The 24,933-nt window shown below is 37.9% G+C and overlaps 1 protein-coding gene across 2 annotated transcripts; it reads right to left on the reverse strand.

Annotated features, from left to right (window-relative positions):
- Positions 1 to 756: 756 nt before the first annotated feature.
- Positions 757 to 24,339, reverse strand: cenpu (centromere protein U). Of its 2 annotated transcripts, none has more exons than XM_061979903.1 (14): positions 24,205 to 24,339; positions 23,597 to 23,651; positions 23,238 to 23,316; positions 22,969 to 23,092; positions 22,774 to 22,884; positions 16,911 to 16,989; positions 16,731 to 16,811; positions 16,603 to 16,663; positions 11,911 to 12,013; positions 11,737 to 11,815; positions 6,889 to 6,936; positions 4,289 to 4,350; positions 1,088 to 1,244; positions 757 to 1,011 (listed from the first exon to the last, which is right to left on the reverse strand). In XM_061979903.1, exons 1-14 carry the CDS (start codon positions 24,207 to 24,209, stop codon positions 919 to 921), a joined length of 1,137 nt encoding a protein of 378 aa, XP_061835887.1. In that variant the 5' UTR covers positions 24,210 to 24,339; the 3' UTR covers positions 757 to 918. The 2 variants fall into 2 exon arrangements, with proteins under 2 accessions (XP_061835887.1, XP_061835886.1); XM_061979902.1 differs by having other exon boundaries at positions 16,585 to 16,663.
- Between the last annotated feature and the right edge of the window lie 594 nt (positions 24,340 to 24,933).

The raw sequence follows: 24,933 nt of genomic DNA on the forward strand, positions 1-24,933 counted from the left end.
GTGATTGGCCAATAGGCAACCAATCTCCTCATGAGCCAATACAGTAGTTGAATTCCATCCATCCATTCAATTCTCCCGCTTGCCCCTCTCGTCCTAGGGGTGCTAGAGCCTATCCCAGCTGCATTTGGCAGAAGGCAGGTTACACCCAGAACAGGTTGCCACCTCATCACAAGGGCAAAAGATAGAAAACTATTCACTCTGTATTTTTTATTCTTGGCACGAATCAGAGGTATTCGAAGTACATTTTAATGAAAATTAAAAACAGCAAAAGTAAAAAAAAAAAAAAAGTAACGTAAGGACATTTTCATTTTAACAACACCAAACTTATTTGAAGGATGTTTTTGTCTTTTAATATATATTGTACATATACATACACACACACACACACACATATATATATATATACATATATATATATATACATATATATATATATATATATATATATATATATGTATACATATATATATACATACATATATATATATATATACATACATATACACATACATATATATATATACATACATATATACACATACATATATATATATATACATACATATACACATACATATATATATGTACATATATATATACACATACATATATATATATATATATATATATATATATATATATATATATATATATATACATACATACATATATATTTATTAGGTTTTTATTTTTATATTTTTATATTTTTTTTACAACACCCCAACATAAACCAAATATTGTACACACACTTTGACACTGGATCGTAATACGGCACCATGTGGCTTGTTTTCTACAGGATTTCTTGCATGTTTATGTATTGAAAAAAAACCTCTACTGGTACTCTCTATAGTTAAGAATAATACAAGTGTTTGGTTGAGTTTCCTATATTGGTTTATGTTGCTGCATATTATCTCCCCTTCAGCGTTTCTCCAGTTGGTTATCGATGCCTCTCTCTGCTCTTTGAATACACTTAGTCTCGAGCAGTAGAGCTGCTAAACTCGATGCTCCATACTGCAACAGTAGAGCACAAGAATCAAAAGTTAATACGTGAGTTGATGAAAAGCGGACACAAGTGTGTTAATCGTACTGTCTCTTTCTCTTTAGGGTGAGCTCTCCGGTACTTCAAGTACACTCCGTTGAGCTTTCGAAGATCTCGGAGGAAGGATTGGCTTCGTTTCATATCTTCTAATCGGAGTTCAAGGTCAGCTTTCTCTTTCTGCAGTAGCCTCACTTGCCTCTCTGCACTATTGGATGAAACACACAGCGTTACTCTTACAGTCATTAACTGTACAAAACCAGAGATGCACCCTAACATTTCTCCTTAAAGGGGAACTGCACATTTTGGGGAATTTTGTCTATCATTCAAAATCAATATTAAAGACATGAAGACGGATGGATTAGAAAAATGTATTTAAAAAAATAATTCTAAATATTAAATACATTTGATCAAAAGTCTGCTTACAATGGTACCTATGGGAGTTGTTCAATTCTGCCTATAAAGCCCCTAAAAAACACTCAAATACCTCCATTAGGGTTTTATATACATACTGTAAGTATATATATATCATAATATATAACATAATATTTACGTATTTTGATCATTTTAAGCATATGCAGCGCATTAATTTTAAAAAATGCATTACAAAGTTTGCTTTTTTTTTTTTCTTCATTACTCATTTCTGCTCACTGTAGACTTTGAGAGCCAACAAACATAATAAAACATAACTTACTGTATAAGGTCCGCTGTCATTAGGATGTTCATACCCCAGGGCAGCTGTGGCTATGAAAGTAGCTTACCACCACCAGGTGTGAATAAATGATGGCTTCTACATGTAAAGCGACTTTGGGTACTTAGAAAAGCGCTATATAAATCCCAGGTATTATTATTATTATTATATATTCCAATTCAGAAGAATAAATGTTGTATAATACTCACGAAGAAACGGTGTGGGGGCGCGGCGGGGGGAACAAGCGCTTTTCGTGTCATCCTCGCCAGTTCCATATCCTAAATGGCTATCAACATGTCGGATTATATCAACAGCCACCTTCTGTCCAGGTGAGATGCATGATTTATGATCTACAATAAACTTACAGGGAGCAAAGAAGCGAGAAAGCAGCACACCACTCGAGGATTTAAACAATGCTACACGGGAAGTGATAGCGGCGCCGCTATAAATAAGTTGTCTGCGATAGCGCTTATAATAAAAATATCACTAATACTTGGTTAATATTCAAATCACAAAATATTAAATGGAGTATTGTTGGCGCTTTTTGATTGGTTATTTATCGGATTTTATGGGCTGAATAGTGGACCTCCCATTGGCTCCACTGTAAGCGGACTTTTATTTACTTTTATTTAATATTCAGAATGCATTAAAAAAATCCATCCGTCGTCATGTCTTACCGTACATAATGATTGTGAACGTCAAACAAAAAAAGGGCAGTTCTCCTTTCAGTCCATACCATATTGTTTTACTTCTTCGAAACGGCTTTCTTTCTGATGACAGATATCATTTATTATCTCCACCATGTTAGCATTGCTTTCAGTTTGTATCAGTGCATCCAAAAAATATTTAAAACACTTCAGTTTTCCCACATTGTGTTGTTACAGCCTTACTCCAAAATGGAATAAATAATTTTTTTGTCCTCAATTTTCTTCAAATATAAGTATATTTTTAAGTTTTGCTAATATTTTAAAACAAAAAACTAATACAATTACAGGTATTTACAACCTTTGCTCAATTATAGGCTCAAGTCTTTTTGAATACGATGCCACAAGCTTGGCACACCTATCTCTGGGCAGTTTCGCCCATTCCTCTTTGCAGCACCTCTCAAGCTCCATCAGGTTGGATGGGAAGTGTTGGTTTTCCTCGACGAAGTTTAGAGTAAAGGCTGTGAATACTTATGTACATGCGATTTTTGTGTTTTTCAGTTTTAGAACATTTGAAAAATAAAAATAAAACATTGTCACATTGCCATTATGGAGTATTGTCTGTAGAATTTTGAGGACAAATATTAATGTACTCAATTTTATTAGAAAGACTGTAACATAACAAAATGTGGAAAAAGTGAAGCACTGTGAATACTTTCCAGATGCACTCTAACTCAATTCCTTATTTTACACACTGTGTGACTAATTTGTGCAACCGGTCACTACCTGCATGCATGCCCTAATACAGTGAATCTAGGTTAAAAAATCAAAGTTGTCAATACAGTAGCTGAAAAGGCTTTAAACGACACAAAAAGACATCGCCATATTCATAGTGTGGATGTATGTTGTTCTGAACCACTTTTTCATAAAATGTTTATCCTTCCCGTTTTTTGCAAGGCTTCTCCCGCTAAATTTCTTAACCAATTTATTTCAGGTCAAAGGCCAAAATGTTCAGCTTACTCAGGACACACACGCTATCTATAAAGATATTGCAAAAAATTTAACACTGAATTTATGTAACTGTGACAAATTCATTTTAAAAAATTGTTAGCAAAATTCAGTGTTTTAAAAATTCAATGCTGAAAAATTCAGTGTCAATAAGTTTGCTGCTTCAAAAAGCAAAACTCCCTTCCGGTAAATTAAGACTGAAGCAATCGATCCTGTCTCAGAACCAGCCAATGAGGTGTCAAGTTTGAAGACAAGTGACACGGGTCTTGTAAAACAGCATAAAAAAGGGAGTTAACTGGGCTACCTTGGCATAATACAACATAATAAACATTTCAATGCAGCCCGCTGGATATGTCCAAACTACAGAAATGATTCCAATGGATAGAATCTGCACTTTTGAGTGACATATGGGTTACTGCGGTAACCATAGGAAGCCCTGCTTCATGCAGACAAGGCACAGGCAGAGTGGCCGGAGCAGAAACAAGCCTGAGACATAGCAAATGCGAGTGTCAGACAGAGGCAGATTTCTACAACAACGTTCTGCAAAACAATATTATATCGAATCAGTGGAAGGTTTTTTACCCTTTGTGTTTATGTTTCGCTGTGTTTGTTGCATCTTTGTTTCTCTTGCTCGATTATAAAATATGTCTATCAAGGAAGTGGTCTGGAGTAGAGAAGCAACGTTCATATAATTTAAATATGCAGTGTTTTGTTGTTCATAGTTAATATTGTAAATCCCACATTATGTATTTTCATGTACATTCTGAGTCTTATTCAGTAAAAAACTAAACAGACCATCTCAAAAATGGATTGAACATTAGTATTTCTATTGAATTATACAATTTACATACAATGATGGATTAATGTCTGCTTTTGGGGAAAGAAGGTTAATATGTTCATGTGCATTACCTTATTAGCTCATTCTTGGCATCTAAAAGTTTCTGCTTCTTTTTATGGATGATTGAGCCCACCTGACAGGTAAAAGGATAAATACAACATATTATAGTAAACAAAAATGACAAAACTGAACACTTACTCAATATAAAATAGGGCTGCACGATTATGGCAAAAACAGTAATCACAATTATTTTTAGCAATATTGATATCGCGATTATTAATCACAATTGTTCATTATGTTAAGTAAACATTGTAGGGATGGGGGTGTGTCCATCATGTAATTTGTAATGAAATAGTTTAAGCGGTAGAAAATGAATGGATGGATAGTTTAATAAAATGGCTAAATAAACATTATCCATATATTTAAAGACAACTACTTGTGTTTTTGTTCATTATTAGCACCAACGTGTAAGCTTTTCCACCTTACATGATACCTTTAGCTCTATTTTGCAATTGTTGATGTTTTTTTCAGCGCCATTTAAATACTAGCAACGTTTCATGGGTGGCCCACGTGTCATTAGTTGGACACCTCCACTTTACCTAATTATACATTTGATTGTTTGTAGTGTGAAACATGCATAGAACAATATAGTTATTTAGTGTAACGACTGGACTCATGTGAAAGTGTCAATGGTGCACAATTACATTGATGCAAGGAGTGCATGAATTCAAACAGGTTTCGCCGCAACACAAATGTTGGCACCCAATTGAAATATGTTTCCAAACTCTATTCAGCACAATAGTTCGTTTTTATTCCTGTTAATTGTTAGCTGTTAGTACGATTCCAAGGAAACAAGCAGAGTGCAAAACATCATCTAGTAATTAACTATACACCGCAAAACATTCACAAAATGCTATGTCACCTGAACTGTTTTTTAAAATAATAACTTTTTTAGGACTCCGTCCTATCTTGTCGATTGCATTGTACCATATGTCCCGGCAAGAAATCTGCGTTCAAAGAACTCCGGCTTATTAGTGATTCCCAGAGCCCAAAAAAAGTCTGCGGGCTATAGAGCGTTTTCTATTCGGGCTCTAGTACTATGGAATGCCCTCCCGGTAACAATTAGAGATGCTACCTCAGTAGAAGCATTTAAGTCCCATCTTAAAACTCATTTGTACACTCTAGCCTTTAAATAGCCCCCCTGTTAGACCAGTTGATCTGCCGTTTCTTTTCTTTTCTCCTCTGCTCCCCTCTTCCTTGGGGGGGGGGCACAGGTCCAGTGGCCATGGATGAAGTGCTGGCTGTCCAGAGTCGGGACCCGGGGTGGACCGCTCGCCTGTGCATCGGCTGGGAACATCTCTGCGCTGCTGACTCGTCTCCGCTGGGGATGGTGTCCTGCTGGCCCCACTATGGACTGGACTCTTACTATTATGTTGGATCCACTATGGACTGGACTCTCACAATATTATGTCAGACCCACTCGACATCCATTGCTTTCGGTCTCCCCTAGAGGGGGGGGGGGTTACCCACATATGCGGTCCTCTCCAAGGTTTCTCATAGTCATTCACATCGACGTCCCACTGGGGTGAGTTTTTCCTTGCCCTTATGTGGGCTTTGTACCGAGGATGTCGTTGTGGCTTGTGCAGCCCTTTGAGACACTTGTGATTTAGGGCTATATAAATAAACATTGATTGATTGATTGATTTAAAAAAACTCCCTACACATAATGTAAAAACAACATGGTATTTATTTCTTAATGTCAATTGGAAACACAAAGCCAATTTTAGCCAATGAAGATTCGGGCAAAAAAAAAAAAGCTTTGTTCTTCTCCAACAACACCATGCGGCTTAGTGCAGACAGCGTGCTGTCACTTCACAGCCTGCGTTCAATTCAATGAAATGACAAAACATGTAACTAGTGTTGATGTTATTTGGAACACTGACAGAGTTAGCAATGAAATACTGCACAAGTGACCATCCCAGTGAACAAACAAGACGTTATTATCAAGTAGTTGCAATGTTCCCTACACAGAGCCAGAACAGGTGAGTGAAGGAGCGACACTTTGTCACATTTTCAAAATCATATATTTTTCTCCTCCGCTGTATACACTTTGGGTGGGACAAATGCGTCCGTCTCCAATTTTGTGTATGCCTGTCGCCATCAAATAACAGCAGCGCGGTCTTAAACGCACACAGAGACTCTACGGAAGTGAAGCAAGTGAAATAAAGTGATTATCTGCAGCAACTTGAGGAAAAATTTGTGAATGTTAATAATACTAATAATGTTAATGTTTAAATTTGGCGTGGTAATGGAATTTTGTGCTCATACACAAAGGCCTGTGGTGTGGCGCACACTTCACAGGGCTGTTCTCTGCCACTGCGGTTGTAAAAGTGCTTGATTTAATATGAAGCGGAGCCTGCTTTTTATATGTTAATATCGCAGATGATCACCCTCATTTAATTGTGGCAGCCAAAATTGTGATCGTGATTCAAATTAAATTATTTGTGCAGCGCTAACATAAAGTGACCATAGTAAAGAGATGTCTGTAAGACGGTCACAATGCATGACTTCCATTCTCTGGGTAAATGGTTGTATCCATGAACCAAAAATAAACGCAAAAAAGTAGAAGGCAATGTACAACATAAATAGCGTAATGGTTTCCCATAGTTACCTTAGCATTGTCCCGTTTCAGAACCTGTAGCTCTTTACATGAAGAAATCTAAAACAAAAAAAATAGTGCAACATCAGAAACTAAACAAAGGTTTTTAAAAATTATTGCTGGGAATGAGCACTTTAAAGAACATTTCTTGTTTGATTAATGAACTGTTTAGACTTGTATGAAAAATGTCTTGCCCAAATGACACAACAGCAGTAACTGGAATGGAGGCAGTGTTTGAACTCTCAACCGCCGGTTTCTAGATGGCCTGCTCTACCTCCTGAGCCACGGCTGTCCTTGAAAACAGGGTTTTTTAACCTTTTTAACCTCGGGGCCCAAATTTTGCTCTGCAGTGGGGACCGGGGCACAGTTAAATACTAACATTGAACTAATAATCTTACTGTTGAATTTAATCGTATTCAATAACTATATTTAACCTCCTTACAGGTAAACAGGATCAACTTTGTCAAGTGATATGAAAGCATGTGTTAATCACACAGATTATCAAGGTTTAGGTTAGGCTTATTACAAAAATAAATATAAACATACTGCAAAAGAAGACAGATTAAAAATACATTTACATACAATTATGTTGTGCTACAACAAAATACATAATAATTCATATGTTTCTTAAATAAACTGTCAATAAAATTAAAAGTGCAAGTAAAAATATAGCTTCACCACTTTAGTCATACTTTTTTATGCTTAAGAAACTTCTATGACTATAGCTCCAAACTTCTTCTGTTTGTTTGAGATTGTCATTACTGTCACAAGTGGTGGAAAAGTGTATTAAACTAAGTAGCGCTGTGGCGCACAGCTGAGAAACAGATACTTTTTTGGCAGCCCTCTAGGGTTCGCTCGCAGGCCAACAATGAATAAGAAACACTGCTTTAAAACACACATAGACTCACTCATAAGCACACTGGTGGCACAGCAGCCATAATAAGAACAACACAAATAATAGCATACATTAAGTTATATTTAATAATACTGGTTTAAATGATAGACCCACCAGCTGAGGAGGGCGTGGTGAAGATTACTTAGGCAAATAGGCGAGGCCATGTTGTAAAATGTTTAAAAGCTGTATACAAGTGTGTGTACAGCTCTTCCTGTAACATCCTTTGATGTAAAGGGACTCTTCAGCTGGGATAAACATTCCATTTTTATTGTTTATTTTTTATATATTACATCAATTTTATTCTTGACTGTTGTGTATTGCTTTCTGAACACTTATTTGTTTTTGCTTGTTTTAGCTAGTAGCTGACGGGCTGCACTACTAGTACTTTACATTCTGAAGTGAGGGCAAGGGTCCATTTAGACTTAAAACGTCAACCAGAGAAAAAATATTTGTCTAACTGAAGTATAATTGAATATAGAGCCCTCCGTTTGTCTGTTTGCTCGTTGGCAGGAAAAAAAAGAAAAAAAATGAAACAAAAGTGAAAAACATCATAGTGCCCACTGTGTCATGGTTCACACTGCTTAGGCCCTGTCCACAAAGGAAAATTGGTGTGTGTTTGTTTTTGCTGGGTTGAAAAAAAAAAATCATCCACCCTGTGACAAATCAACAATGAGTCACGTCCAGATGGAAACACGTCACTTGGTGAAAATTATGTAATACAATGCATCTCTACAAGTAAGCAGACATGGGAAATGAGAGAGGATATGACTATTCTTCATCGAGTGACTACTCACTCTTTCCTGCTTGGCTAGCTACCATCAAATCTCCTCACACCGATAGTTTTCCTCCTTAAAGGGGAATTGCACTTTTTTGGAACTTTGCCTATCGTTCACAATCATTATGAAAGACATGATGACGGATGGATTTTTTTTAATCCATCCATCCATTTTCTACCGCTTGTCCCTTTCGGGCTCACGGGGGTTGCTGGAGCCAATCCCAGCTGCACTCTGCAGAAGGCGAGGTACACCCTGGACAAGTCGCCACCTCATCGCAGGGCCAACACAGATAGACAGAAAACATTCACACTCACATTCACACACTTGGGCCAATTTAATGTTGCCAATCAACCTATCCCCAGGTGCATGTCTTTGGAGATAGGAGGAAGCCGGAGTACCCGGAGGGAACGCACGCAGTCACATGGAGAATGCAGAAAACCACACATTCTAAATATTAAATAAACGTAAATAAAAGTCAGCTCACAGCGGAGCCAATGGTAGCTCCACTATTTCGCTAAAATACAATAAATAACCAACAATACACCATTTACAGTTTGTGACTTGAATATCAACCAAGTATTAGTAATATTGTTATTATAAGCGCTAATGCAGACAAACTACTTATAGCGGCGCCGTGATCAATCCCGTATCTCTATATTTACATCACTGAGTGGTCTGCTGCTTCCTTGTTTCCTGTAAGTTTATTCTAGATCATAAATCATGCATCTTACCTGGACAGAATAAGTGTGAGTAGGTACTCCGACAAGTTGGTACACTGACAGCCATTTAGGACCCGAAACTGGCGAGGACGGCACGAAAAGACGCATCCATTGTCATGTCGCTCATAATGATTGTGAACGATAGCAAAAACTCCAATAAAAAAGTGCATTATGTCTTTCATAATGATTGTGAATGATAGGCAAAACTTCAAAAAAAGTGCAGTTCCCTTTAAAGTGGTCAAACACATACTTTTGCAGGTAAGTTTAATCATGCTTTCATCTTGAAGAGGGAGGAATTGCTAGGTCGGAGCTATATTTACATACATATATACATATACATGTTAGGGGTGTAAAATTTAATCGGTATTGCGATATCAATATTAATATATATATATATACATACTGTATGTATAGAGTATATACATACATACATACTGTATGTATATATATATATACATACATACAGTATATATATATATATATATATATATATATACATACATACATACATACAGTATATCAGTGACGTGCAGTCACTAGAGGCAGGTGAGGCGGGGCCTCACCTGCCATCATGGAAAGAAAAAAAATGTAAAAAGAAAAAAATGTTATTAAATTGTTATATGTATCCAGTGATTATACTATAAAGTTATTTTCCATTTAACTTCACCCGTTTTAGATTATCTTTATTTAAATTTGCTGAATTTTCACATTTGCCGTTCAAATACTGAGAAGAGACGGTGCAGTGAACAGCAGCCAGTTGAGGCGCGTCATTGCGTTGTGCCTCACCATGGATTGCGGACTCGGCTAACTGCTGGCCTGCTGTGCAGTGAGACCGTATTGCTATATGAACTATATTATACATTTCCATAGTTTAGTTAGCTGAGGTATATAATGTACAGTGTATTTTGTCAACAACTGTATGTGTGTAAAGTATTTCTTGTGCCGAGCGATCATAAAACGGCTGCAAAAGACGCACTGGCTGAGGCTCGCCTCCTGCACCCCCGCCGTAGAATGCACGGCAACCCCTGACGGGATAGTTATATCAACTAAAGCCCACACTTAAACTTTCCACGTGCAAGATTGAATCTATTTAAAAAAGTTATTTCATAAGAAGCCAAAAAGTGCAAAAACAATAATGTTCGTGTTGGAGGAGTTGTGAATGACTGCAGGGCCACAACATTAGGTACACCTGCAGACTGCAGGTGTACCTAATTCACAACTCCTCCAACACGAACATTATTGTTTTTGCACTTTTTGGCTTCTTATTAAATAACTTTTGTAACCTATTTTTATGGGCTTTCCTCTTTGTGATGTTAAGTTCCTGTTATGCGCTGTTATACAGTATATGCCTTGAGCTCTTATTTTGAAGGCGCTAAGAGCGGAAGTGATGACACGTTGGAGTGGAGCGGAAGTTTTTGAAAGAAGGTAAATAAAGTGGTCCTCGTGTAAACTCGAGCCTCCGTGTTTGTTATTTTGTAGTTTCATACAGTATAGGCGACATTTATAAACCCTCGGTTATACTTTTTTAAATAGATTCAATCTTGCACATGGAAAGTTTAAGTGAGGGCTTTAGTTGATATAACACTCTCGTCAGGGGGTGCATTAATCCAGCACAACAGCGGCTCATGGACTTATTTTATAAGTAAAGGTAAGACCATAATAACGTTTTTTTTAATTAAATGTGCTTTTTTGTGTGCTACAGTTTTTATGTGTAAAGTTAAAGTTAAGTTAAAGTACCAATGATTGTCACACACACTAGATGCATTTGACCCATCCCCTTGATCACCCCCTGGGAGGTGAGGGGAGCAGTGGGCAGCAGCGGCGCCGTACCCGGCAATAATTTTTGGTGATTTAATAACCCCCAATTCCAACCCTTGATGCTGAGTGCCAAGCAGGGAAGAATGCTGGTATGAGCTTTTAAACATAACCCGTTAACTGCTGCCAATCAAATGGTGAATAAGATACTCTTTAGGGTTCATATGTTTGTAAATCTGACTGTGATGAAGTCAGTGCCTCACCAGCCATGAACCTCACAGCACTATATATATACACACACACATATATATATATATATATATATATATATATATATATATATATATATATATATATATATATATATATATATATATATATATACACGCTTTATTTTTGACACATTATGAAAAAGAAAAGAAAATTATCCCACAAAAGAAAACAAAACCCATTGAGTATCATATTTGTGCTTTTTTTGTCTATACGTTAGCCAAAAGGCTACGTCCTAGGAGGACAACAAAGAAAAATAACCAGATTTTAAGTGTGGTGCAAGGGGAACGCTTCCTTTTTAGTTCACCGTTTTTTGAAAACATTTTATTGGGCGAACAGACAGACAGTAATAATATTAATAATAATACTTATTTTTTGTTGACGCCTTTCATACCACCCAAGGTCACCTTACAGGCAAAAAATAATAGTAATTAAGTAGACTGACCTTTTCAAGTAGTTGTTCCTTTACATTGTTGGAGAAACAAGCAATGGAGTGCTTGACTGCTGTAGATGCTACACAATCCCTACAAAAGGAACACACGTACACACACAGTTAAGCCGTTTCACACAAATGTTACAAGTTGAGACATCGAAGTGCTCAACAAAATGTTATAATTACTTGTAATTGCCACAGTAATCCAGGAAGGCGTTTAATATCGCCTCCAACTCGGTTCCTCCGCGAGTTCTTAGACTTTTCTTCTCGGCCTTCAAGTCTTTGTCGGCTTTATTCAAGGAAAAAAGGCATTTCAATGAGAACACAACAAAAAAGTTAATATTGTTACGTGTTGCTTTTTCTGCTTTGACTTCACAAGAAACAAACAACTTTTGATTAGACTGTGAACGTGCGAGTTTCAGTCCTGCTTATGGACCACTTGCACATCGGTTTGAGTGCGACCACAGCAGATGGGGGACCGCATATATGCCATGTTTGAACATCCTGGAACGAACGGACGTTCAATACGATTTCATCTGGACAGTGATCGAACGATGTGACTATTTCATAGAAATTAAATCTATAATGCAATTTCTAACAAGTAATTCCATTTATTTTTTTGACAGTAATATTAAACTCTCCAACTTGCGCGTGCACGCGCACGCACGCACACACACAGTTGTCTCTCCCTCTGAACACCTAACATTACAGTGCTGTACGCCTAGCTTTTTCACTGGTAGCACCGGTGCCACTAAATGAAAAAAAAAAATGTGTAGCACCGAATTTTTTTTGTAGCACAGAAAAAAAATTGTAGCGATATGAAATGTCTTTAATATCACAATTTCATTATCAACACACAAACAAGGTGCACATATGCCCTCATACATAACACAATTCCATCATAAAGCCTACTGTAAAGGTCAATTAAACATAGAGAACATCCCTAAACTGTCGCTAACACAAGTGTAGGGCTAGGCAATACGGATCAAAACTTATATCCCAATGTAGTTTGGCCCATAAATTAACCAGCACGGTTTCCCGCAGCGCTTTGTTGTTAAGGCGGCCACCTTAACAACAAAGAGCCACCGCCTAAACTAAAGTCTTAACAAGCTGCTCCGCTTAGTTCTGCCTCTGTCTCTGTCAGTAGGTCTCGCAGCACCCAGCATTGTCCCACCCACAGAACCATCTGATTGGTTACACGCAGAGCGGTAACAGCCAATCAGCAGTGCATATTCAGGGCGCATGTAACAGCCAATCAGCAGTGCGTATTCAGAGCGCATGTAACAGCCAATCAGCAGTGCGTATTCAGTGCGCATGGAGTCAGTGCTCCTGTCGTGGGGTTAGCAGAAAGATGTTTAGCAGGTGAGCATAAGGCAGCGGACTCTGCCCAAATTATAATAAACACCTCCCAGTCAACTACTAGTAACATCACTATGAGCCCGTTGACATTCTAGAAACATAAGCGGCAGCTCAGCTCGCTCGCAGTCCTTGAGGTGAAGGCTGATTAGTTTTTAGCGTAACGTTAGCTCATTTTGCGGTGTGTGTGCGTGCGTGTGTGTGTGTGTGTGTTACGGACAGAAAAGCCCTGTCTGTCTGAGAGAAAGACAAGCATTATTGACCTACAGTTAACAACTAAGTTAATTCACTTTACCTTTTTCTGTGTTGATTGAGCTGTTTTGAAGCAGCAAAAAACTACATTATGTTAAATGAAGAGTTTCCTGAAGCTGTCTCTGATAGTTGATATAATAATGTAACTGCATCATAAAGCCTACATGAACTCCATGGTGTTCAGGGATGAATAGTCTCTCCTACTGCTATATTAGCGTCCCTTTATTGGCTCCCTGTGCGTTACCGAATCAATTTTAAACTCCTTCTATTTGTTTTTAAATGTCTAAACAACCTCGCTCCAACATATCTCTCTGACCTCCTTCAGCCTTACTTCCCCACCCGATCAGCTGCTACTGACGGTCCCTGACACAAGGCTGAAGCTTAGAGGTGACAGAGCTTTCGCCGCTGCTGCTCCCAAGCTCTGGAACGACCTACCTCTGAGTGTTATACAGGCCTCCTCTCTTCCTGTTTTTAAATCTCTCTTAAAAACATACTTTTACTTTTAACACTGAGTGATATCCATCCTGCTGTGGCGCCCCATAATACACCTGCTGTGAACCTGTTTTTATGGTTATATGTTGCATTTATTTTAGTTAGTTATTTTTTATCATGCTCTGTTTGTGTTGTTATGTGTTTGCTCGGTTCTTGTATTATCTTTTAACCTGCCCATTGTACAGCACTTTGGCTACCCCTGTGGTAAATTTTAAATGTGCTTTATAAATAAAGTTGATTTGATTTGATTGTACTATTTTTTTCAGCTATAGTTACATTAATCATTAGTAATGTAGCAGCCTAGTTTTGAATGGCAAGGTCCCTGCTATCACATGTTGATAAAAATATAACATTTACATAATAAAAATCAACTACAGGATTCCCAAATGCTGTAATAAATTAAGCATGATGAGTTCGGCATATGTCAGCATGTGGCCCCACTTTTAACTCTTTTTTTCAAATGCTTATTGGAAACGCTTACTTACAGTAAGTCATTAATTTGACTTATTAAGTCATTATTTTGACTTAGTAAGTCATTTTGATTTCGTAAATTAGTAAGTCAAAATATTGATTTACTAAGTCATAATAATGCCATACTTAGTATCTCAGGTAACTAGGACTGTTTCGTGTATTGTTTTTACTTTACGGAAAAAATTTCGAGATATATATAGTTTATCGGCATTCAGCATATGGAGCGGAAAACACAACCAAAAATTGTAGGCTTCCTCACGCGACGAAGCCGGCCTATGTCACCACAGTTTGTAGTCTATTGCCCCCCCCCGGCTGTGGTGGCAGCGATGAGATGGAGACGTGATGGCGACAGGCCGAGTTACGCTGTTCCTTACAACCACCCACCCCCTTCCCCCTGGAGAGACACCACCTTAACTAACACATTTTCTGGGGGAAACACGGAACCCATACATGTAAATATATGTTGAGTTAACTAAATATCTCCGCCATGCCTTGTTTTTCAATTTTGTACACAAAACGGGTACCAACAAGTAAGAAATGTAAGTTTTGCATAATAGGATCCCAACTTAAGAGGTGTTTTGAGATAAGAAAAAAGAAAAAGACTTGAAAATAATATAAGAAAAGTCAAATATAATCTCCAATCTTCTTTAAAAAAACATTTTGCTAGACTCAATTCTTTCAATTCTCAAAAGAACAAAATGCCCTGGTCTAGGAGGACATGTTTAAAGGTTCAGCAGCAACATGAAAATAATTTACCTTTAACAATAAACATTATTATTAAGTTAAAGTACCCATGATTGTCACACACACACTAGGTGTGGCGAAATTATTCTCTGCTTTTGACCCAACACCCTTGATCAACCCCTGGGAGGTGAGGGGAGCAGTGAGCAGCAGCGGTGGCTGCGCCCGGGAATCATTTTTGGTGATTTAACCCCCAATTCCAACCCTTGATGCTGAGTGTCAGAACATACACACAAATATGTTAGCCAGGAACACCAACCTGCTAACTGCTTCATGATGCTGTCTGACATGTTGTGTTCTGAAAATTACTTTAAAAAGTCATTAATTATAGTTATTCCTTACTTTATCAAATGTAATTGAATTACTTAAGGAATTACTCTTTAATAAATGTAATTAATTACCAGGACAATTAATTAATGTGTTTCTTAAGAAATAAACTTCAAATATCTGGCATAATGCAGTTAAGATAAGTTTCAGTATGTGCATGTGCCCTTTAAAAGGCTGTGCCTGTTGCCTAGTGACGAGTGATGTCAGTGTGTCCACTCAGTAGTCTGAGTTTTTAGCTGTTTTAGTTAGCTTAGCAGGCTAGCAGCGGCAGTTTTTCGGCAGCTCTTTTGAATCTTTCACTGGTTTGTGTTACCTCTGCCTAATAAATAGATTGACTGTGCTTCCATGGCTGTATGTTCTTGTCAACAACCGTGGTATTGTTTAGATGGCAAGTTTGTCACTTCAGTCATTGATTTGTTGTTCAATATTCCCGCCGACCCACATAGTTACTAGCGCGCAGTGCAGTTTGTGTCAAGTGGTGGTGGGAAAAAAACGTTGTCTTTTACTGACCAGTTCCTTCAATTAAGATCTAGTTTCATCAGTGTTGAGCTAGAAGGAGCAGCCCCCTCTGTGCATGGTGTACTACGATGTCGGTCTTATTCACTTTTAAATGTTTGCAAAACCTCCCTCTCATCTTCTCTAGGCCTTTTGCTCTCTTTCCAATTTGTTGCTGTTTTTCTGAGCCATCTCTCTCTATTGGCCCCACCCCCAGACACATACACACACACAGAAACACATCACTGGCAGCCCAAGCTGCATAACCAATAGGTGCACTCCTTTCTTGTGCACTGGAGCCATACAATCTCTGCGTATTTCACTAATCAAACAAATCATCGAAGCAATGAAATATAAATCAAGGCTTTTTTTCTATTCGAATTAACTGAAGAATTGTTGCAGCCCTACATGTAAGCACTACCTTGATTGATACAGCCCTTTAAAACTGTAAGTGTTATCTATTTCACGACATTCACAAGTGTTAGTAAAAAATCCATGATTCTTGATTTTTGAGCAGCCAAAAAAATAAAAAAGACAAAGTCCGCCTCATTCCAGACTTGACCACTTTTGGCCAGCTTACGCGGGGTGGGCCTGTCCATGGGCTGGATGGGAGAATACAAATAAGACAAACATGCGCAACTTCAAGCGTGTAAAAAAACACCTAAGTGCAAACGAGAGAATAGGGTTGTAAGAGTATAGTGTAGCTAGTAATCATTGCTCTTTTACCTGGGGATGATTTTTTACCTGCGGAGGTATTTTGGGTTCTCTTCACACTGTGCAGTTTTGCTTTTTTTGTACTTGGGTTCTAAATAAATGAAGCGTTAGATTAGAACCTTTAAAAACAACACAGTTTAGACTAATTAGGTTCATACCCAGATTGTGTCCTCGTCTGTTCCCTCATCAGAGGACAGGACGTTAGCGCGTCTCTTTTTAGTGCTGTAACCTGACTCCTCCTAACAGGAAATACATTTGGCACAAGATCAGTGTCCACGCCTTGTTTAACCCGACAGCAAAGACACCTTGAAATACTGGAAATACATGTTTTTAATTACCTGTGGATGACTGGACCCTTCTCTGCCTGGCACAGTCTTTTTCTTCTGTTTGGTCTTCATTTGCTGATCATTCAAATGCCTTAATATGATGCAAAGAAGTAAAGTAAAAGTAAACAATTTCAGTATACATACTACATACAGATGTCCTTTGGTTAAGTTGCATTAGGTATTCAGTGCATCCGTAAAGTATTCACATTTTATGTTACAGCCTTATTCTAAAATGTCATACATTATTTTTGCCCTCAAAAAATCTACACACAATACCCCATAAAAACAAAAACAAAATTTTTTTCTACTTTTTTTGCAAATTTAATCAAAATAAAAAACTAAGAAATCACATGTATGTAAGTATTCACAGCCTTTGTGCAATACTTTGTTGATGCACATTTGGCAGCAATTACAGCCTCAAGTCTTTTTCAATACGATGCCACAAGCTTGGCACACCTATCTCTGGGCAGTTTCCCCCCATTTCTCTCTGTAGCGCCTCTCAAGCTCAATCAATTTGGATGGGAAGCGTCGGTACGCAGCCATTTTCAGATCAGAACAGAGATGTTCAATCAGATTCAAGTCAGTTCTCCCCTGATCGCTCAGTTTAGATGGACGGCCAGCTCTAGGAAGAGTCCTAGTGGTTCCAAACTTCTTCCATTTAAGGATGATTGAGGCATTGGGACTTTCAAAGCAGCAGATATTTTTCTGTACCCTTCCCCAGATTTGTTCCTTGAGACAATCCTGTCTCGGAGGTCTACTGACAATTCCATCGACGGTTTGTGCTCTGCAATGCACTGTCAAGTGTGGGACCTTATTACAGACAGGTGTGTGCCTTTCCAAATCATGTCAAACCAACTAAATTTATCCTAGGTGGACTTTAATTAAGCTGTACGAACATTTAAAAAATTATCAGTTGAAACAGGATGCCCTTAAGCTCACTTTTACACTTCCTGGCAAAAGCTGTGATTACTTATGTACATGTGATTTATTAGTTTTTTTCTTGATAAAAATGGGCAAAAATCTCTTAAAAACTTGTTGACATTGTCATTATGGGGTTAAGTGTGTATAATTTTTAAAAACGGTAATCGATTTTTAGATGCATTGCAATTCGGACATGCACATTATAGAATCGATTAGTAAACGTCAATAATTTATGTATTCATTGTAAATAAAGTAATGCAGACCGTTTCAAAATTTGACTGACTGCAGAGAGTTACCGCACCGAGAGATTTGACCAGCCCCTTTACTATCATGCACTTATGTCCAGTTTTGCACACATTTCCATGAATGTAATATTTAATGTTATGTTATGTTATTTTCATTTATTATGCGTCCCCCAACCAACTGTTACATCAGCCCGGGGCGCACCCCGAGTGGAGAAACAAAAAAAACAGAAACAGAGACTGAGACACACAAAGGAATCTAAACTAAACATTTAAGACTCACAATGAACACATTAATCAAAAGTCATCTGCAGTAAAAAAGTGAGTTTTAAGCTGTGTTCTAAAAGAGTCCAGAGTGGTGGCGGACTTAATATTCAGGGGGAGCTTATTCCATAACCTAGGTGCCATCACTGAGAAAGCACGGTTTCCCTTTGTCACCAGGTTTGACCGTGGGACCTTCAGGGTCATCTGGTTGTCAGATCTAAGGCAACGACCAAGCCTGGAGGTGGTGGGTTGGTCCAGGAGATCTTTAATGTAAGCCGGGGCGAGACCATTGAGCGCTTTGAAGACATACGTGACGATCTTAAATTTCACTCTACGCTTCACTGGGAGCCAGTGAAGGGAGGAGAGGATGGGAGAAATATGTTCCCTCATTTTTGAGCCTGTCACCAGCCTGGAAGCTGCATTTTGTACTAGCTGCATGCTATGGATGGTCTTGTCGGTGACCCCAGCATAAAGGGCATTGCAATAGTCCAGTCTAGAAAAGATGAGCATCAACACGACCCTCCGTAGGTCACTGGAGGAGAGGAAAGACTTGATCTTGGCTATGGTGCGTAGTTGGAAAAAACTGGATTTCACCACAGATTTCACTTGCTTATATGTGGGAATTAACTGCACTGTTTCTTATTCCAAATGAATAGCAAATTGTGAGGTGCCCACAGATTCCCACCTCTACTAGTAACACTTCTGCACTCTGACCATATTATCAGATAAGTCATATTGGAAATGTGCAAAAATTTGAAAGATATGTGCTGTTTATCTTTTTTCATGCATTCTAAGTCATAAATGGGGATGCCGTAGTTTAGTTGGTAGAGAGGCCGTTCCAGCAACCTGAGGGTTCCTGGTTCGATCCCCGGCTTTTGCCATCCTAGTCACGTCTGTTGTATCCTTGAGCAAGACATTTCACCCTTGCTCCTGATGGGTCGTGGTTGGCAGCTCTCGCCATCAATGGGTGAATGTGGAAATAGTGTCAAAGCGCTTTGAGTACCTTGAAGGTAGAAAAGCGCTATACAAAGCATAACCCATTTACGATTAAATAAATAAATAAAACGTCCGCAAACAATGGAGTCTATAAGGGCTCTCTATTGTGCCCAAAAAACACTTTAAATAACCATCCTAAAATCCGCAAAAAATACTCTATTTACCTCTCGTGACCTGAATATTAACCAAATATTAATAATATTGTTATTATTAGCACTAGCGCAGACAAATTAATTTTAGCATTGATAACCAAAAGCTAACTATAGTTTATGCTGCACTGGACGAAAGAAGAGACTTTAATGTAAATATAATCAATCAATCAATCAATGTTTATTTATATAGCCCTAAATCACAAGTGTCTCAAAGGGCTGCACAAGCCACAAAGAAAATATAATATTAAACTGAAGATGGCAGTAATGCAACATACAGTATATAGATGCAAATTGCCGTAAAACTGTAAAGAAGAAGAAGATTATGAAGCACCAGCGCATATTGAGCAGGTGTTCTGCTTCTGCTACGACTGCATCGTGTTTGGCTCGTCAAAGTTATTCTAGATTATAAATCATGACGCTTATCTGGATATTAGGAGGATTTAGCTATGAATCTAGAACAGTGATGTCAAACATGCGGCCCGTGGGCCGATTTAGGCCCACGAACAAGTTTTATCCGGCCCGCGAGATGGGTTTGCTAAGTGTAAAATTGAGCTGCATTTTTAAATGAAAGAAATTGCTGTTTTGTTGCTGGATGTCGCAATACTGTAGCAATTATGTTAGGCAAGCAAATAGTTTATACCGGGGTGAGCATATACCAAGCAGGTGCACAGTGAAGCGGGGCTGTGACTCCTCCCCCTCGACCCAACGTAAAACAAACAGGAGTGAAATAAAAATGGGTAACCCCACTGAAAATGCTGCATGAGACACTGCACATTGATATAGTTGTGTGAACATTTTTGTCTTCTGTGCAAATTTAAAGGAATTGAACAGTGTGATTTACTGCAATACTGTCAGTCTTTTAAGTTTTTATTTTTGGTTTGTAAAATTGTTTACACATTGCACAGCTTTTATTTTTCTATCGATACAGAATGATTCCTAGAAGGCAGGGAGTAACTCAACCCTCTTGAAAGGTTTCTACCTCAGTTTGTATAGCTTGTTGAGTTAGCACGATTAATATGTAGAAATGCCAATTGAGGTAGTTGACACATAAAATAGTTTTTATTTAATCTTTATTTTGTTTTTTGTTCAATCCTAGATGGGCTGTGATTTAAAGTTTAATTGTTTTGTAGATACATTGAGATTAAGTCTAAGTTCAGTGTGTTCTTCATAGCGTTTTGGAAACTGCACCGATTTTTTCCTCAGAATTTTCAACTAACTTGAAGTGTTTTGTCAGGAAGATTATTTGTGACATGTACATTTTCAGAATGTGATTGTTCTATTTTGGGTCGAAGTAAAATAAAGAAAATAATCTGAAATTGTCGTAGTTGTATTTTTAAGTTATTATGCTATGGTTTTACCCGTCCGGCCCACGTGGGAATAGATTTTCCTCCATGCTGCCTCTGAGCTAAAATAGGTTTGACACCCTTGATCCAGAAGCTGTTCATTTGTGACATTCAGCTTATACCAGGAGGTGGAGACAAAATCACACACAACTGAAGACAGTGTGACTGTCAGCAGCAACTTTTTTAACCCTCTGTATGGATTAAAATTAATTATTCATCTGAACGGGAAGGCATGGACACTCTATCAGTCGACACCAAAGTAAAAGCAGACATAGTGCAGTAAACTATTGTTTTATTATGTTTGTGGTTTGTATTTCATGTTTAGCACTTACTAATACTGCTACATGGTGTTTAGTGTTTTACTAAAGCTGGATCTGTTTAGCAGAGCTTCTAAAACTTGTAGCTCAACCTCCTTATATTCAATATATACATATATATACACACACACACACACACACACACACACACACACACACACACACACATATATATATATTAGGGCTGCAACAACTAATTGATTAAATCGATTATTAAAATAGTTGCCGATTAATTTAGTCATCGATTCGTTGGATCTATGCTATGCGCATGCGCTGAGGCTACGTTTTTGTTGTTGGTTTTTTTTAACCTTTATTTATAAACTGCAACATTTACAAACAGCTGAGAAACAATAAACAATAAATAATAGGGGTGTAACGGTGCGTGTATTTGTATCGAACCGTTTCGGTACGGGGGTTTCGGTTCGGTGCGGAGGTGTACCGAACGAGTTTCCACACGAACATATTAAGTAGCGTACTGCACGTGGTTTAAACGCCCTGACAGCTCCGCAAAAGAGGACATGTCCGGTGAAAAGAGGACGTAAGGTCAGTCTATCCTAGCCCGTTAGCTGCTAGCATGCTAGCAAAACAGTGAAGTGAGTTATATTTATATAGCGCTTTTTCTCTAGTGACTCAAAGTGCTTTACATAGTGAAACACAATATCTAAGTTACATTTAAACCAGTCTGGGTGGCACTGGGAGCAGGTGGGTAAAGTGTCTTGCCCAAGGACACAACGGCAGTGACTAGGATGGCGGAAGCGGGGATCGAACCTGCAACCCCCAAGTTGCTGGCACAGCCACTCTACCAACTGAGCTATACCGAGGACATGTCCGGTGAAACCGATCGCATGCTAGCAGCTAACGGGCTAGGTCCTGACCATACGTTCTCTTTTCACCGGACATGTCCTCTTTTGCGGGGCTGTCCGGGCGGTGTTTCTTAAATGCCTCAAATGTCCGGCATTTTGAGTTAGGGTTGCGTGTATTTTCAATGTACGTTCAGGGTTAAGAAGGTTAAAAACAAAACAAATTGTGAAGGTGCGCAGCAGCATTCGTGAGGGAGGGGGAGAGACAGAGAGAGTGAGAGAGTTGTGATAAACGCGCATGCGTCGTCAGTCTTTGCTTTTTATCGATAGATTTATCAGATTTAATTTTTTATTATCTATAGCAGGGGTGTCAAAAGTGTGCATTTTTTTTTTAACATTTTCCCTGTTTTATTTGGCAAGTTGAAATAACATGGCGTCAGTATACTGTTTGTTTTCAATAAAATACTGGAAAGGATAGAAATGTAGTTTGTCTCTTTTATCCGATTATTAATCGATTAATCGAAGTAATAATCGACAGATTATTACTTTATTGAATTATCAAATCAATCGTTAGTTGCAGCCGTTACAAGTAAATACTTGAAAAAACTGAATATTTTTTTATTTTATTTTGGTTTTAAGACTGCAGGCATCTTCTTAGGCGCTGACTCAGTGCTCACATGCTGAGAATTGACAGGGTTTGCCACAAAAAAAGTGTTGAACAGTATTCAGTACTAAAAGAAGCAGGTACTGATGTGTTTTTTGCGTGTCAGTATCAAGTTGGTATTAAAGTATCGATACTTTTGACAACCCTCAGACAGCCGGATGACCAACTGAACTAACCTGGCTGCAGACGTGAGTTGGACACTCTTCTTGGCAGGCTTCTTCCCAATCAGCTGTTTAAGAACAGGAAAACCTGGAGTGGTTTGTTTGTTCGTTCTTGATTTAATGGGTCTGGAAGACACAAATTCAACATCAGGTCAATGCATTTCTACATGTTGCGGTTAACTTATTTTGCAATATTCAAGTATTTAGTACCTGGTTTTCACAACATCTTTCACTTTCTGTGTCAAGTCTTTTGTCTTTGCTTTGCCTTTCTGCGTATGGCCTTCTTTTGGTGGTTTCAAATCTTCTTCAATGGCAGTACTATGGAGAGGGTTACCTGGGCAACACAGGCATTACATGAGACAGACTTTGAAAATGTTTACAATTGTAACCAAGTAAAGTTCTTGTCACCAAAAAGTTGGACTTTTTTTTCCAACTAGTAAAGAACAAAATGGATTTGAAGCTGCCGTTTAACAACTCACTGTTGTTTTGTTGGAGTCCTTCAAAAAAATGTTCTCTATCGATGGCAGACAGGTCGGGGGAATCAAGAGACAACCCTTTCTGGAGGGTAAAAAAACATAAGGAGAAAGAAAAAAATATATATATTTTTCGAATAATGACAATTGGAATTTAAAATGTTTCTACAGACAATAAATTATAAATTAAACGGGTTATACTTGTATAGTGCCTTTCTAACTTCAAGGTACTCAAATAATGTCATATTCCTCTTGTGTTTTGATTTCCTTGCATTGGTACAAGACATGGTGACAAAAGGACGGTGAATGTAGACATAATTATAAAATAGTTTAATGATTTTGCAAATAAGCAGTGATAAATTAACCTTGTTGTCATTTGGTGGAACAGGTGCTGCCTTGGCTCCTCTTCCCTTTCTGGTACTGTGGAAACAACATAGCGTACTTCAGTATTGTTATAATGATCATGTTGCATGCAATATTGTTTACCTTCACTGAATGCAAGGGAAGCAACTCATCCAAAAAATCATTTGTGCGGCTTTATTTAATAAATGCATAATTACCCACATTCGATTAGGAAAATAATACTCTTGACAAGATTACGAAATTTTTGGAAATAAAAATATTAATGAAAAAAATACCATATGTTGTATAAAGTAGAATTACAAATGTGATACATTTGTTTTAGAAGACTGAGAACATAGACTTACAGGCAATATATGAGCTAGTCTGTTTTGCGAATTTTACTGAATTTACTGAAAGTTGATAAAAAGTTGTTTTTCTATCAGATCGTCCCGTGTCAAAGTGCCCTGCTAGATGTCCAAATATATGACACAGCAATAGCCGGACGTTGTCACCACCAATGCGTAATACACAAACAAAACATAAGGGTGACGCGTTTAGCTAGTATAACAAGCGACATACTGGCTAGTATATACTGCAATAACTTGACTATAACAATTAATTCATACGTTACCTCATTTTGGAATTCCAAGTTTAGTTTGAGTTGTGTACTCGCGAGCTAGCTAATGCAACCCCGGTCAAGTTTCCCGCGTATTCATTTTAGTTCCGGGTTGAAAAAAAACTCTACTTCTGGGTTGTACCATTCCCGACACACGGGGGAGTATTTTTTTCATATTTCCCATAGTTTTATGTTCATATTTCTCATAGTTCTATTCGTGTCATTTACTGTAAAAGGCATGTGTCAACAATTGCAGCAAATATGTCAGTGACTCTGAGTTCGTTTAGATTGGCCCGGTTTTAATAGTCTCTTTTAAATATATTTTTCTTGGACATGTTTTGTCCGTATGTGGGATCTATGTCATTTATATGTTAAGTTTTCACCCTGGTAATTGACAAAATTATTGAAATTGAAATGCCTTTTTTTTTTTCAAATACAAAAAAATTAAATCTAGTTTCGGGTTGTACCATTCCCGACACACGGGGGAGGAATTTGTTAATATTTCCCATAGTTTTTTGTTTTACGTTTTATGCTCTAACAGGCATGGGTCTAGAATTGCAGCGAACCGGTCTAACTAATTAGACTTAAACTTCCTTTTTATTGTCATTCAAATTTGAACTTTACAGCACAGATAAGAACGAAATTTCGTTACAAGCTCATAGTGCAGGATAAAAAAAAAGCATTAAGGTGCATATATAAATAAATATATATAAATAATATATATAATATATATATATAAAATAA

Source organism: Nerophis lumbriciformis, linkage group LG19, assembly GCF_033978685.3.
Source record: "Nerophis lumbriciformis linkage group LG19, RoL_Nlum_v2.1, whole genome shotgun sequence".
NCBI lineage: Eukaryota > Metazoa > Chordata > Actinopteri > Syngnathiformes > Syngnathidae > Nerophis > Nerophis lumbriciformis.

Bases quoted from the DNA above. Each gene is read 5' to 3' on its own strand.
- cenpu (XM_061979902.1), bottom strand. The intron at 16,990-22,773 runs GTTAGTTCAGTT...CATCATATTAAG, and splicing joins CAACTCACGTCTGCAGCCAG to GCATTTGAATGATCAGCAAA. The intron at 1,012-1,087 runs GTACGATTAACA...CTACTGTTGCAG, and splicing joins ACCCTAAAGAGAAAGAGACA to TATGGAGCATCGAGTTTAGC.